Raw genomic sequence first — 15,571 nt, 5'->3', positions numbered from 1 at the left:
GGTGGAGGGTCAAGGAAAACATAGGGAAAGGAGAGAAATGGAGCCTAACATATTACTGGTCCAAGACCTAGGGGCTAGCCCAGAATACACACATGCTTAATCAGTTTTGTAGAATCAAAATGGAGAAACAAGGTATTAGAGAGAGATGCAGAGAGTGAAACAGAGACTGACAGAAAGATGGAGCAACAGAGAGAAACCAGGAGGAAGTCAGGAAGGCAAAGATGTGGAGGAAGAATCTGAGTCAGGAGATATCAAAGGACCAGAAATAGAAAAAGGCAAAAAGAGGAAAAACAGAATAACAACAGAGGGAAACAGAGACAGTGAGGGAAGAGGAATCGGGTAGCTGGGGGAGGGAAAACCTAGGAAAAGAAGGTGGAGCAGCAGGAGAGAAGCCATTGGGGGGGGGGGGCAGGAGGATTAAGAGGCAAAGAAGACAGTCTGGCATTCCCCTGCCCTACATCTTCCCTTTCCCTTAGCTTTTGAAGGGCTTGGCATGGACAGATAATTGAGGTTCCCAGACTTGATAATGGTGGAGATAAGATGTCAAGGTGTGGTGGAGGATGGGGGGAGGCCTTCTCCCTGGCTCAGGGCCAGGTGCACCCTGCTGGGTCAGAGGCATCAGGCAGGCTTTTACAGTTGAAGGACCAGGAGATGCCCAGTGGCTCCAGATCAGGCTGGCAGTGGTGCTCAGCTTCTAGGCAGACAGGACGACAGGGTGGGAGGATCCCTCCCGAGGGGGTACAGTAAGGCAGGAGCAGCCCACATAGAAGTCTTCGGAAAGGCTGGTAACAGGGCAGGTCTGTCAGGGTCTGTAGTTTGTAAAGCAAGGGAAGTTATCGAGGCTGGGTGTCCCACTGCCAGCTCCTCACCATTCTCCCCAATCTAGCCTAGGAAATATCTATTCAGAACTGCTTCCCACCCTGGTCATTCTCAGCTCACTGTAATTCTTCTTAGTCCTATTCTAGCTTCCCCCACTCCCTACCCATTCTCCCCAGACTGTCTCTTTGACACCTTGTATCCTTTCAGCATCTCTTCAACTTCCTGTTGACTATCCAGAGTCATCAAAGTATTGGGGAAAGCTGTGGTGTTGTAGCTGAGGCCTTGGCACATTTCCACCTGAATAGGTTCACAGGCTGTTTCTGCAGAGGAGTGAGGATCAAATAGGCACTGGCTTAACATCACTCTGTTGTTCTGGGTATCACCTTGGGCACAATGGCCCTGACCTTCTGGCACTTTGGGCCATCATCCCATCAATCCCCCACTTGTTGGAGCTTCTCAGCTCCTCATGGGCCCTGTGGGTCAGAGGTAAGCAGGCAGCCCTACCAACATCCTCACCAAAGGCTGGGTGGGTGAGGCTGCTGCAGTTGAATTTGTCATCACTGCAGTTTCTCCAGCTGTCACACATCCAGTGAAGGTCTTTGCACCTTTCATCCTGGCAGGAGAATGCCCCAAGCTCACAGGGATCTGTAGGGGACAACACAATGGAAGGCTGAAACCCTGAACACACTTCCCTGATCTCTACCCTGCTCCCACAGCCAGGGCACAGACCTTCCTCCCGTCCCTACTGGAGCATTAACCTCTTCCCACTTCACTCTCCCATTTCCCTTGTGCCGTGACACCTACCGTCAGTAGTGTTGAGGGCCTGGTAGGTTGCAGAGAATCCCATGCTGTTGATCTGGTAATCCGTCACAAATACTACAGTCAATTCATGGTGTGAGGAAATGAGGGGTGGAGGCAGCTTGCTACCACAGAACCTGCTCAGAGTAGATGGTACCCAAGAGTGAAGGGGGATTCTGAAGCTTCTGGACACAGAATGGCTCCCTATTACTTCTGGGATCAAACACAAGGATCCTCTCTTTGGCACCTAAAGACCTTCATGGCTTAGCCCAAACCTGTATTGTCAGATTTATTTCATTTCATTTCATCTACTGCATGCTGGTGGTCTTATGGATTCTCACGTGTGACATCCCATCCCATCTCTACTTGCAAAGACTGAAATGCCCACCCTCTGTCTCTCCTCTCCTTAGAATCCCTAGTTTCCATTAAAGGTAAGCTGAGCTCTTACAGTATACCTTTCAACATCCCACCCCAGCTGCTGGTACCTCCCATGCTTTCTCTATATACTAATATGTAAGCAACTAAGTGGCACAGCAGATGAAGTACTATATTTGGAATCAGGAAAAACTGAGTTCAAACCCTGCCTCTTACACTTACTGGTTGTGTGACCCCGAGGATGTCACTTAACTTCTGTGAACTTCAACTTTGTCATCTGTAAAATGGGGATAATAATAGCTCCCACTTCACAGAGGTGTTGTGAGGACCAAAGGACATGGTGTATATAAATTGCTTTGCCGATTTTAAATTGCTACAGAATGCTAGCTATTGTTATCATAATTATGATTATTTCTAGTAGAGTTCTGATGCAGATGAGGCCATTTTAGCAAATCGATGAGGTCTGCATTTGTCCAGAACTGCACTACAGTAATTATTGTGTATTTTCATGTGTTTTCCTCTGACAGAATGTGAGCATGAATCATTTTACTTAGGGTTTGTATCCCCAGCACCTCATACAGTTCCACAATATCTAATACCACCCTGTGTGTCTTTAATAGTATATTTACTATTTACTATGGGGTCACCAAGAGTTGGACACACCTGAAAGAACTGAACAACAACAAGAGCCTATCCCAAACCTACTTTTCCAAGAAAGGGGAAACTAAGGGGCACCATGGGTAAAGCATGGGACCTGGAGCCAGGAAAACTTCAAATGGAGCCTCAGTTACTTAGCTCTGTGACCTGGGCAAATCACTTACCCTCTCTCTGCCTCAACTTCCTCATCTGTGAAACGGGATGATCATGATGTAAACAGTAAATAGGTATTGAAGATTTTGAAGCATGGGAGCAGTACAAGATCCAAGATCTACCGCCTTGCCTCCTATCTCACAGGTCCCTTCTTGGCCATGAGTAACCCTCCTGTCTTCCCCCAGCATAGCTCTTGGCACACAGTAGGCACTTAATGTTTGTTGGTGTTTTTGATAGCAGACCCATGCCTCCACCCTATCTCCTAGGCTTCTTCCTTTACCTGCCCACTAGGTTGAGGGCTCCTGTGTCCATGTTCTCATGGATTTCCACATAGTCAAATTCACAATTCTGATGGGCCTCCAGGCTGAAGTTGTGAAAATGTAGTTCAATGCCATGTCCGGCGGGTACTGAGATCTGCCAGAGGCAAAACTGTAGGGAGGAGGTACTAAGTCCATTCCGTGAGCTTATGGAGTATCTACTATGCTCCTATGCATTATGCATAGAAGTACCAAGTGCAAAGGAATTCCTGACATTGAAGTCAAGGGCATTTTCCCCTTGGATCTAAACTGGGCAACCCTGGGGGTACCAACCAAGGTGGCATCCCAGGCTAAGGGATACTGGTTCCTTGCCTTTCCTTGTCAGAGCCAAAGTCTGTTTAAGAGTCCTATGTTTTGGTTTACCATAGGTATCATTAGTATTAATCTAGAGTTAGTAGCAATAGGAGTATTTCTTTAGAACCAGAGTTGAAAGGAAATTTGAAGGGTGGTTAGGTCAACCTCCCACCTGATGCAGGAATCATCTCTCAAACCTCCTCAACCCCCTTAGTGCCCAGGAAGAAAAAAAAAAATTCGTTTTCCATCCAGATGTTATATGATCTTTTTTTTCTATTCACACCTCTGGCATCTAGTACCAGACTCACCTGCTGATGAGGGTAGGGCTTCGGGTAGTTTGGGGTAGAAAAGGTGCCATGGAGCCCATTCAGAGACCCTCCACAATCTACAGCAGGGAGGGAGAGAGCATGAGGTATTTTTACTGTCTGCCTTGGGATACCATTCACTTTCTATCCAAGTCAAAGAGGTGGTAATGCCTGGGAGAGCCCAGTGATGAGAGGGGGAGAGCTGCCATTTCCCCTCATCTCTGAGTATTTGTGGAAGAGGATAGTGGAACGTGGTGAAGGATCAGGAGGAACCTGAGCTCAGCAGAGATAGGATCCTCCACGGTCTATGTTCTCCCTCCCCACTGCTGGAGGTACCTGAGCTTTTGCTGCTGCAGTTGGCCTCATCACTGGAGTCCTTGCAGTTGGCGAAACCATCACATACAGCATCAGACAGTAGGCAGAATAGATGGTCACATGAAAACTCATCCTTATTGCATCCCCCTACCAGAGGGACATCCCTTGATCAGAGACTATCACTCCCTCCTCTCCCCCGTCTTTGCCTGAAATGCCCACTTCTCCATCTAAATTTTCACCATCCTTCAAAGGCCAGCTCAAATCTCACTTCCCTCATGAATTTTCTCTAGCTACTCTGAATCTAACTGCTCTCTCCCCCTGGACTCCATATGAAATTTTTTGTTGCTGTCATCCCAGCTCATATATTCAAACATTTATTAAGCGCCCACTGTGCTAGATGTAAGAAGAGCTACAAAGTTTGACAAGACATAGTCCCTGCCCTCATGGAATTTATAATCTAATAGGGGAAAAAGACACAAGTATAGATAATGCTAATACCACTAATGATTAGGGAAAAGGTTGGGGACAGACAACCTGGGCTTGCCCTGCCAATGGAATGGAATCATTTTGTTGACAAACTATGGAGTGAAGAGAAAGCACTCACCCTCTCGAGGGGTCACAGCCTGGTACCAGGCGTGGAATCCAATCCCTCCCACGCTACTATCAGAGACAAAGACTATACGGAGGTGGCTAGCATTGGCGTTGAGTATGGCTGGTGGCACTTTCCCACAGACCCTGTAATGAGCCAGGTGGAAGCATGAGAGAAGAAAGGAGCAGGCGGGGACAAGGTAGAGATGCTGATCTGTCCTCTACTCCCTTGGCCCTAAAAACTGCTATGAATAAGTATAGCAACATCTCGTGCTGGTATGCACTTTATCCTTTTTCAAATCACTTTTGTGACTTTTCCCTCATTTTTTTCACGTAACAACCTTGAAAGGTGGGCAGGGTAGGCACAGACTTTTTTTTCCTTACAAATGAGGAATTGAACCTCAGGTTGGTCACAGCTGCCTAATGCTAAAGACTCAAACTTAGATTTCTCTATTCGTTGTCGGGTGTTTGAACAGCCCTTGAACCATTAGGTCCCATGGTAGATCTACCCTCCCTCTGCTCCTTTTTTCCCTACATTGAATTAGTGAGTCAACAAGCATGTTTAAGGTATGGGATTACAAAAAAAAAAGGAAAAGACAGTCTCTGCTTTCAAGGAGCTCACAGCCTAATTATAGCAGAAGAGGAAATGTTTAGAGAGGATTAGGGTAGGGTAGGGTGAGAGAATATACCTGACCATGGAACTCCCCAGGCTCCTTTGTTCTTCTGGCTCTAGGGAGATCTCTAGCCAATCAAACAGGCAGGAAGCCACATCATCCATGCTGAATGCCTCTATTTTGAGTTGTACTACCTGCTCAGGTGCCACCTGGATATGCCACACACAGTAGGCATTGGGTGGGTATGGGTCCGGGTAGTTGGGAGAGGCAAAGGAGCCCTCTGGTCCAAGAAGGAGTCCCCCACAGGCTGAAGAAGGCAACAATCACAGGTAAGAGGTCAAGGGGTCAGAGATGGGCATCAGAGTACACAGGGGGAAGATGGCATCTGCTCTAACTTTAGGCAGGATTATCATGTGGAAGTGGGGTTAGACTTACTTTGTGTACAGTTCCCAAGGACAAAAGTAAGACCAATGGATGGGAATTAATAAGGAAGCAGATTTCAGTTCAAAATTCAGAAGGATGTTTTTTAACAATTGGAGCTGTTTAAATATGCAATAAGGCATCTTCCAGGGTAGTGAGCAACTAGGGATTGGTGCTTCAAGCAGAAACCAAGTGACTAGTTGTGAAAGATTTTTATTTTTAGTAAGAGTTGGATTAAACGGCCTCTAAGAGCCTATAACTCTGGAGTCTCTTTCTAGAGGGCTCTGTTCTGTTTCAAGAGACCCATCCTGAAGGCTCCCATCTCTAAAGACTGTACCTTTCCCATAACAGCCTGACTTCCAGGGGAATCTTGAAATTGGGGTGGGGGATAGGGCGAAGAAAAATGCCTGAGGCACTCACTGGGCTCAGGGGTAAGGTCCGTGGTCAGGTCTCCTTGGATGCCAGGGCTGATGATGTCTGTGACATTACTGAACCCTTGAGGGGACAGAAGGCTGGGAGGTACCCCAGGTGGAGATGTAGGCTTCAGCTCTGGGGATAGGAAGTCGTAGAAAAAGGTGTGACAGGGTCGGGGGTAGGGTGGGGTGGGGTCTGGACTCCCTAGGAATCCCAGAGAATTTTGAATACCCTGTAGTAGTATTAAAGAGAATGTCCAAAGGGAGGGGTTATGACTGCTCCAAGTTCAAGGTCCCACCTCCCAGCCCCTAGTCCAATCATTCTGCTTTCTAGCTGAAGACACTCACGGGCAAGGATAATGATGGTGAGAAGTCCCAGCAGCAAAAGTAGCAGAGTAGAGAGGAGAGCAGCACACAGCCAGGAGAACTGGCAGTCTGTCTGGTACCTCCAGGTCAGACCACCTGTGGGGGGAAGTCAGGGGTGGGCAAAGCCTGAAGATAACACCGACTGATCTAGGCTCATGACCCTTCTGCTGGTTAGCTCACACTGTTACCCCACCCCCAACCCCTTAACTTACTCTAATTCCTCTGGACTCCCCAACTCCTGTTATGAAATCAGAAAAGCATAAGATGCAGACCCGAAAGAGATAGTGACAGTGTAAAGTGCCCCGGGGTCAAGAGCTAGAGGACCTATGTTGAAGTGCTGCCCCTGTTGCTCACTCCCTCTGTCACTGGCTAGCGTCAAGTCATTTAAATTGCTTAGACATCAGTTTCTTCATCTATAAGATGAGGGGGTGGCACTGGGTGACCAAAGAAATCCTATAAATCATCTAGTCCAACCCCTCCATTTTACAGATGAGGAAACTGAATCCCAAAGAAGCAAGGTGACATGCACAAGATGGTAAGGTAATAAATAAAATAGAGCCAGTCTTTAAACCCCAGTCTCTTGAATCACTAACTGAGCTCTTTTCAGGAAGCCACAGCTGCTCATTCCCCAACCTCTCCCTGGCCCAGATTGTTACCATGGCAGTGAGCTCTAGGGCTGTTTCCATTTTCCTGATGGGCTCGAGATAGGGTGGGCAACCCAGCCTCAAGCTCAAAAGCTGGATTATAGAATTCAGGCTGCAGGGGAGAAAAGCAAACACCAAAAAGTTAGGCCAATGTCTCCAAGACAGTATCACTCACTGCTGCTTGGCACAAGTTTCCTTTGGGGGATTGCCCATCATCAGACGAGTCTTTGAACTTAAACCAAGTACTTGTCTCTTGCTAAGGAGTCATCATTGCCTCCCCCTACCTTGCTCCACTTTGCTGTCTCAGCACAGAGGGCAATATCTGTATAGTCTTTCATGGCCAGTGTCCCCTCATAGCTTTCTTGGTGCCTCCTGTGCCAACCTGAGGCCCTTTGGGCTTGCGCTTTGGCCCCCTGAGATGACAGAGGGTCAGATTCAGGAGATAGCTGGTGTCTTCTGTAACGGAAGTCTTCTTTCCTTCCCTGCACTCCACAGCTGAGGCTGACCTCAGCAGATGGAGTCCAGGCACTGACTAGCTACGGGTCTGGGTAGGGAGAGGGGGCAGCAGCCCACAAGGAATGTGCAAAAGCACCAAATCTCCTTTTAATCCAACTCAGCTGAGGATGCTGAGGTTTGTGCAACCCAAGCAGTTCTTAAAAGGGCAAGACTTGCAAAAGCTTAGCTGTGGAATGAAAAATAGCCAAAGAGAAGTCATTGAAAAAATAGCTACTAAAAACGAATGTTGCTCTCAGAAAAGGGAGCTCTCTGAACTAGAGAAACCAGGAAAGTCGAGGTCCAGAACCTGGGTCCAGTATCTGACATCCTGCAGAAGACTTGTGGGGATGAACTGAGGACTCAAGTGGGTTGGGTGAGAAACATAACCTAAATTCCTGGTTACTTGGGAAATTGGCAGGACAGTTTCAGGTAAAAGTGGGCACTTGGACAGGTGCCCATAGATCAGGAATGGTTCTGTAATAAGGATGTCCCCAGCTAGGGTCTAAGAAGACTCTCATGAGTCACAAGGGAAATGCTAAACAGAAGATTCTAAAACCAGCTAAGCAGAATACAGTTTGTGAGGGCATGAGAGGAAGCTGTGGAAAGATATTCTAGAGAAAAGGAGGAAGAAGTTGTTTGGGGATATGATCTGAATCTTTTTTTTCCTCTCTTCTTCAGTATATTTCCTTAGCAGTGAAGAAGAAGGAAGGGGAAGACATAGCACAGTATTTTACCAAAGGACTGATCCAAACTGAGAAACTAGAAAATGAGTTCAGAAGAAGGAGCAACTTTACTTCAGCCAGAGAAAAACTTGGAATCTTTTATTTTTTAAATAACATTTTATTTTTTCCAATTATGTGCAAAGACAATTTTTACAAAGTTTTGAATTCCAAATTTTTCTCCGTCCCTCCCCTCCTCTATTCCTAGAACAGTAAACAATTTGATATAGTTTATATATTTGCAATCATGTAAAACATATTTCCATATTAGTCATGTTATGAAAGTAGAAACAGACCAAAAGGAAAAAAACCACACACAGACACAGAAAGTGAAAGTAGTATGTTTGGATACACACACACACACACACACACACACACACACACATATATTCAGACTCACAGTTCTTTGGAAGTGGATATAGCATTTTTCATCATGAGAACTTTGTAATTGTCTTGGATCATTGTACTGCTGAGAAGAGCTAAGTCATTCAGAGTTGATCACACAATGCTGCTGTTACTGTATACAGTGTTCTCTTGATTCTGCTCATTTCACTTTGCATCAGTTCATAACTGTCCATAACCACTTGCAAGTCCATAACCTGGACATCTTAAAACTGATTTCTTTGAATGGACAAGAGTACACCCTGAAGCACAGGGAACCCAGTCAAGGAAGGTTTAGATGGAATCTTTCTACAAAATTTTTTTCTCTAGCCTCCTTGCCTCCATTCCCACTTCATTCTAACCTATCTTTCTTATCATCACAGATTTGGAGCTGAAAGAGTTAGAAATCTGGAGCTAGGAGGAATCTTGAAAGACATCAAGTCTCCCCCCACCTCCATCATTTTTCAGATGAAAAAATTGAAGCAGAGGGAGGTAAGGTATGTGCCCAGGGTTAAACAACTAGCAAGTGCCTGAGGATGAATTTGAACAGTCTTCCTTGCTGCAGATCCAGTACTCTACCTACTGCAGTGCCCACCTGCCTCACACAAGCAGCTGCTAAATTAATCTTCTCAATGCTTGGGTATGGAATTGTTGATACTCTGCTGGAAAACCCTTTGTGGCCTTATTGCTTAGGGAACAAAAATACAAACCACAGGGGTTGGAATTTAAGGCCCTTCTCATTCTTGACCCAGTCTGCTTTTCCTAGTACTTCAGACCAATAGCTTGTATGTACACCAACTACTAGCCTTGTCTCTCTTCCTCCAGAACTCTGGACTCTGCCCCTCCGATGCCAGGCTGTGGTAGGGGAGCTTTCGCCTTATGCTGCCTAGAACCAACCCTCCCTTCCTCCCTCATTTCCATATTATATCACCATACCCAGGTCCCTCCTCCACTTTCTAGCTCTTCTTTATCTGCTGTCTTTCCCTATTAGAATATAAACTTCTTGAGGGCTGGGACAGTCTTGCTTGCTTGTAAATATTTATATTCCCAGAATTTAACACACTGCCTGATATCATTATTTTGTATTACACCTCTTCACCTGCTAGCCCTGATTTTCCCCTGAATTCTCCCACCTCTTTACTCAGCACAGGTTGATTCCCATACCTGAACCACTTTTTCTCCTCACAGAATCATAGTTGAAAGGGACTTCAAAGACCATCTAATCCAATGGAGGAGTGGGCAGGAATCCCTTATATAATAGCCCTGACAAGTGCCATCCAGCCTCTTTTTTTTTTTTAACTACATACCAAAGCAGATACTTTGGATTACTCTAATTATTAGATTTTTTTCCTTAATATTAAGCTGAAACATATCTCTCTATAACATCAACTGTTGTTCCTAGATTTGCCTTCTAGTGTCAAGCAAATGTCTAATTTTTCTTCCTTATGACAACCTCCCCTCCTCCTGAAATCTTCTCTTCTGGTTAAATATCTCCTTTTTCTTCAACTGACCCCTACTTGTTCCATTCAATATCCATTTAAGTACTTATATATGCAAGGTACTGTGCTTGCTGAAATCCTTTTCTTCCGTTCAAGGCCCAATTCAGGTACCAGCTCTTCTATAAAGACTTTCCTGGGGGTGGAGCCAAGATGGTGGAGTAGAAAGACACATATACTCTGGTGCTTCCCCCACAGCCCACAAAATACCTATAAAAAATGACTCAACAAATTCTAGAGCAACAGAAGCTACAGAATAGCAGAGTGAAAAAACTTCACAGCCAAATGTAACCTGGAAGGCCAACAGGAAAGGTCTATCTCACAAGACACTGAGTGGAGCAGAGCCCAGCCCTGGCCACATGGCACTGGGAGGAACAGGACCTGAACAGACCTCTCGGGCAGAATTCCCAGCAGGGAGGGTCCCAGATCCCTCAACCCACAAATGACAAAGAAAGCTCCAAAGGTCAGTGTGGGAGGGCTTTCCCAGCTGGGCAAGAGGGGAGCAGGGTCCCCCCAGCACTGGCGCCAAGTGGCAGCAGAGGTGGCAGCAGAGCTATCTTACACTACAGGAAAGTAGGGAAGAAGGGGACAAGAGGGGTGAGGGGGATGATAGAAGGGAGGGAAAATGGGAGAAAGGAGTAACTAGAAGTAAACACTTTTGGGAAGCGACAAGGTCAAATGAGAGAATAGAAAAAAGGGGACAGGGTAGAATGGAGGGAAATATAGTCTTATACAACATTTCTATTATGGAAGTCTTTTGCAAAATGACACATATATAGCCTGTATTGAATTGCTTGCCTTCTCAATGGGGATGGGTAGGGAGGGAGGGAGAGAGAGAAGTTGGAATTCAAAGTATTAGAAACGAATTTGAGAATTATTATAACTGGGAAATAAGAAATACAGGTAATGGGGTATAGAAATTTGTCTTGCCCTACAAGAAAAGAGAGAAGATGGAGATAAGGAAAGGGTGGAGTGTAATAGAAGGGAGGATACATTGAGGGAAGGGGTAATCAGAATGCAAGGTATTATGGGCTGGGGGAAGTGGAGAGATGGGGAGAAAAATTGGAACTCAAAATATTGTGGAAATGAATGTCAAAATCTAAAAATAAATAAATAAATAAATAAATAAATGAATGAATGAATAAATGAATGAATGAATGAATGAATAAATAAATAAATAAATAAATAAAAGACTTTCCTGATTGCAATAGAATATAAGCCTCTTGAGATCAGGGACCGTTTCTTCTTTTTTCTGTCTTTGTAACTCCAGCCCCCAGTATAGTGCCTGCTACATAACAGCCACTCAATAAATATTTGTTAATTGATTGATTCCCTCAGATATAATTTATCTTTCTCTCTTCAATTTTTATTTACCTCAAGGTCACATGTGGGAGACAGACTCAGCAGCCACAGTGAGCAGCATACTTATGGTGAGCAGGAATGTCTGGACCATGGGAAGCTAGAGATTAATTTCTGCTGTCTTTACTTACCCCTCCCTGCCTGACAAACTGGGATGGGGAAATTGTGACCCTGACCAGATGAGATCCTATCCCTCTGAGACTTTCCTGATTTGGACTGCCCCACTGTTGGGGCTGAGGAAGAATTATAAATAGAGAAGACTGATGATATGCCATGGCAGGGACAAGGGACAGAGTCAGCTGTATGAAGGGGTTTAGAGAACCATAGGGGAAAAACCCCAAAAAACTGGTTCAGAGATAATGATGAGGCATGGGATGATGGGATGAGGAAAGAGTTCATAGGGAAAAGTTTGAATTAATTTTATCAGAGCATTTTTTAAATCTTCAGAGTTGTATAAAGTACCCCAGACCCAACAAGCTTTGTTGGGAGAACCGCTAGAAGATTCAAACATTGATTCTAAGAGTTGTGAACCTAGTCAGGTAAGAGAACAGCACTTTGTCTGATAGTGAGGGGGCTCAGAGGGACACCTGCTCAAAGGAGACTTTGGGGGTACAGAGATACTGCTCTAGGGTCTGTTAAGATATCACTGCCACAATTCATTTAGTAGAGTCTGGTTTATGACCTAAATGAGTCTTATTATTATTTTCGCGAAGATGTGTTTGCCCTTGCCTGCCTGACTTTGAGACTCACTCTCCATGACTCCATTTCGGGTTTTTTTTTTTTGGCAGAAATACTAAAATGATTTGCCATTTTCTTCTGTTCTTTTACAGATGAGGAAATTGAGGCAAACAGGGTAAAGTGATTTGCCCAGGGTCATACAGTTAGTATGTGTCTGAGGTTCAATTTGAACTCAGGTCTTCTTGATTCCAGGCCTGGTACACTGTCTACCATGCCACCTACTCTACACTAGGCTGATCCCTGTAACTACCTTAATACTGAAAAAGGTCTCATGAGTTACAAATATCATCTTTCCATGTAGGAATGTAAACAGTTCAACTTTAATAAGTCCCTTATGGCTTCTCTTTCCTGTTTACCTTTTCATGTTTCTCTTGATTCTTGTTTTTGAAGGTCAAATTTTCTATTCAGCTCTGATTTTTTCAACAAGAATGCTTGAAAGTTCTCTATTTCATTGAATTTCTATTTTTTCCCCTGAAGTATTATACTCAGTTTTGCTGGGTAGATGATTCTTGGTTTTAATCCTGTCTCCTTTGATCTCTGGAATATCATGTTCCAAACTCTTTGATCCCTTAGTGTAGAAGCTGCTAAATTCTGTGTTATCCTGATTGTATTTTCAAAATACTTGACTTGTTTCTTTCTGGCTGGTTGTAATATTTTCTTCTTGACCTGGGAACTCTGGAATTTGCCTATAATATTCCTAAGAATTTTCCTTTTGGGATCTCTTTCAGGAGGTGATCAGTGAATTCTTTCTATTTCTATTTTGCCCTCTGGTTCTAGAATACCAGGGCAGCAGTTTTCCTTGATAATTTCTTGGAAAATGATGCCTAGGTTCTCTTTTTGATCGTATTTTTCAGACAGACCAATATTTTTTAAATTATCTCTCCTGAATCTATTTTCTAGACCAGTTATTTCTCCAATGAGATATTTCACATTGTCTTCTATTCTTTTTCGTTCTTTTGGTTTGTTTTAGAGTTTCTTGATTTCTCATGAAGTCATTAGCTTTCATCTGCTCCATGCTAATTTTTAAAGAACTATCTTCTTCAGTGAGCTTTTGGACCTCCTTTTCCATTTGGCCAATTCTGCTTTTTAAGCATTCTTCTCATTGGCTTTTTGAACCTCTTTTGCCATTTGGGTTAGTCTATTTTTAAAGGTGTTACTTTCAGCATTTTTGGGGTCTCCTTTAGCAAACTGTTGACTTGTTTTTCATTATTTTCTTACATCACTCTCATTTCTTATACCAATTTTTCCTCCACCTCCTTTACTTGACCTTCAGAATCCTTTTTGAGCTCTTCTATGGCCTGAGACCATTGCATTTTTTTTGGAGGCTTTGAATGTAGGAGCCTTGACCTTTCTATTGTCCTCTGGTTGCATGTTTTGGTCTTCTTCTTCTGTATGCTTTGCTCTTCCTCATCTGAAAGGATGGAAGAAAATATCTTTTCACCAAGAAAGTAACCTCCTATATAGAGTCTTATTCCCCCCCCCCCCATTTTTGGGCATTTTCCCAGCTAATTATTTGACTTTTGAGTCCTTTGTCAAGTGGAAGGTATACTACCTCAGGCTTCACAGGTTTTATGCAGCTGTTCTCCAAGATATCTCTAGAGAACTGTAAGTTCTCAGTTCCTCTAAAGTGGCATAGTCAAGGGAGAGGTATTTACTCCTCTCTTGGCCTGTGCTCTGGTCTGTGAGCAACCACAATTTTTCTGCCCTGGAACTGTGAGGATTCCTTCTCTATATCTACCACCAGCTCTACTAAGCCAGTGTTCCTCCTCACTCCAGGACTGCTACTCAGGACTGAGACCCAGATCAGCTGCTTGATTCCCCCAGGATCTGTAGTTGGAGAGCTCCAGAAGCAGCTGCTGATGTAGCAGTGGCTGCCACTGCCCTGAGGCTGGGGCTGGGGCTGGGGCTGGGACCAGGGCCTGGGCAGACCATGCTCCCCTCTCACCCAGGTGAAAGAGCTTTCTCACTGACCTTTGAAGCTGTTTTTGGAGTTTGTGGATTGAGAAATCTGGAAACCTGCAGCAACTGTCCATGATTCAGCACCCTGAAACCTGCTCCAGTCCTGTCTGGGCTGTGTTCCGCTCCCAGCTAGATGTGATAGACCCTTCTAGTGGGCCTTCCAGGCTATCTTGGGCTGGAAATCTGTTTCATGCTGTCATTTTGTGACTTCTGCTGCTCTAGAATTTGTTTAGAATCATTTTTTACAGGTATTTTAAAGACTTTGAGGGGAGAGCTCCAGCAGGTCCATGCTTCTACTCCACCATCTTGGCTCTGTTCCCAAAAAATGTGTTAAAAAAAAACCAAAAAATGCTAATAAATTTCATTTAATAACCAACACAATGCTTTTCTCACAACAGTCCTTTGAGGTAAGTAATGGATTGTTGTCATTATTTTGCATATGAAGATACTAGGGCCCAAAGAGGATAGAAACTTACTCATGGTCACACACTTAATATGAGAGGTTCAAACCTGTCAGATGTGACTTCAGGTCAAAGAGTGTGTCTACCACTCTGCATTTATCCTAACTTTCTTTTCTTCTAGCTATATATTTGCTGAGGGAAATATAATAAAGGTATGCTATTCTCATGTCCTCAAAAGACCAAAATAATTTAACCCAATACATAGGTCACATTTCTCTCCAAGTTCATAAAAGCCAATCTAGACCTTGTTTCTGATGCCTAGGAAGAAGTCTCAGAGAGCTCTCAGGCAAAATCTAATTATCTAGGTGAAAAGAGTTCCTTCAGAGGAAGGACATAGACTCCCTCTAGCCCTTCACTGCCATGCTAGGTAGAGTGGACAAATCTGAATGGAGAGCTGGGGATAAAAAAGATTCCCTTGTTCCACCTGAAAGGGAACGAAAGGTGCTTCCATAGTGAGCATAGTGAGCAAGAGTGAGCATGTTAAAAAACCTGAAATGGAATCTTAGCCCTACCACTAGCTGTCTGGGCCCAGAGGATCACCCCTCCTTGCTGTGCTTTGGTTTTTTATCTGTCAATTCTAATTCTACAGGATCTCTCATATCTGACCCTTTCTTCTCACATCGTCATCATAATAGTTGTATGTACTTATTTATTTATGTAATTTTTTCCTGGTAGAATGTTCATTGAGGCCAGGCACTGTTTTGGTTTTTCCTTTGTATCTTTAGTGCTTGGCCATATTGAAACCACCTCTTCCAATAAATCTTTGAAATTGCTGCCAAAATGATCTTTCGTCCTGTGGTAGAGATTTCATTATGTTAACTCCCATTCTAAAATCTTCAAGAGCTTTTTTTTGCTTTTGGTTAAAATAAAAAACCTCTTGGCCCA

General features: G+C 44.1%; 1 protein-coding gene across 1 annotated transcript; it reads right to left on the bottom strand.

The window, feature by feature from the left end:
- Window positions 1–492: 492 nt before the first annotated feature.
- MFRP (membrane frizzled-related protein) lies at window positions 493–7,603 on the bottom strand. Its single transcript, XM_072612959.1, has 13 exons — window positions 7,363–7,603; window positions 7,091–7,190; window positions 6,417–6,530; window positions 6,076–6,204; window positions 5,311–5,542; window positions 4,638–4,768; window positions 4,055–4,180; window positions 3,722–3,798; window positions 3,083–3,231; window positions 1,624–1,754; window positions 1,336–1,464; window positions 1,012–1,139; window positions 493–809 (listed from the first exon to the last, which is right to left on the bottom strand). The coding sequence occupies exons 1-13, from the start codon at window positions 7,414–7,416 to the stop codon at window positions 585–587; spliced, it is 1,725 nt and encodes a 574-aa protein (XP_072469060.1). The 5' UTR covers window positions 7,417–7,603; the 3' UTR covers window positions 493–584.
- Between the last annotated feature and the right edge of the window lie 7,968 nt (window positions 7,604–15,571).

This window comes from Notamacropus eugenii, chromosome 5 (assembly GCF_028372415.1).
Source record: "Notamacropus eugenii isolate mMacEug1 chromosome 5, mMacEug1.pri_v2, whole genome shotgun sequence".
Classification (NCBI taxonomy): Eukaryota; Metazoa; Chordata; class Mammalia; order Diprotodontia; family Macropodidae; genus Notamacropus; species Notamacropus eugenii.
The sequence above is the reverse complement of the archived record's forward strand: the minus strand, read 5'-3'. Positions and strand labels throughout refer to the sequence as shown.

Excerpts from the sequence above, each read along its gene's own strand:
- MFRP (XM_072612959.1), bottom strand. The coding sequence starts at position 7,416 with ATGAAAGACTATACAGATATTGCCCTCTGTGCTGAGACAGCAAAGTGG. Across the intron at positions 7,191-7,362 it reads AGACAGCAAAGTGGAGCAAG|CCTGAATTCTATAATCCAGC; the intron begins GTAGGGGGAGGC and ends TCTCCCCTGCAG. Across the intron at positions 4,181-4,637 it reads GGCTGTGACCCCTCGAGAGG|GGGGATGCAATAAGGATGAG; the intron begins GTGAGTGCTTTC and ends TCCCTCTGGTAG.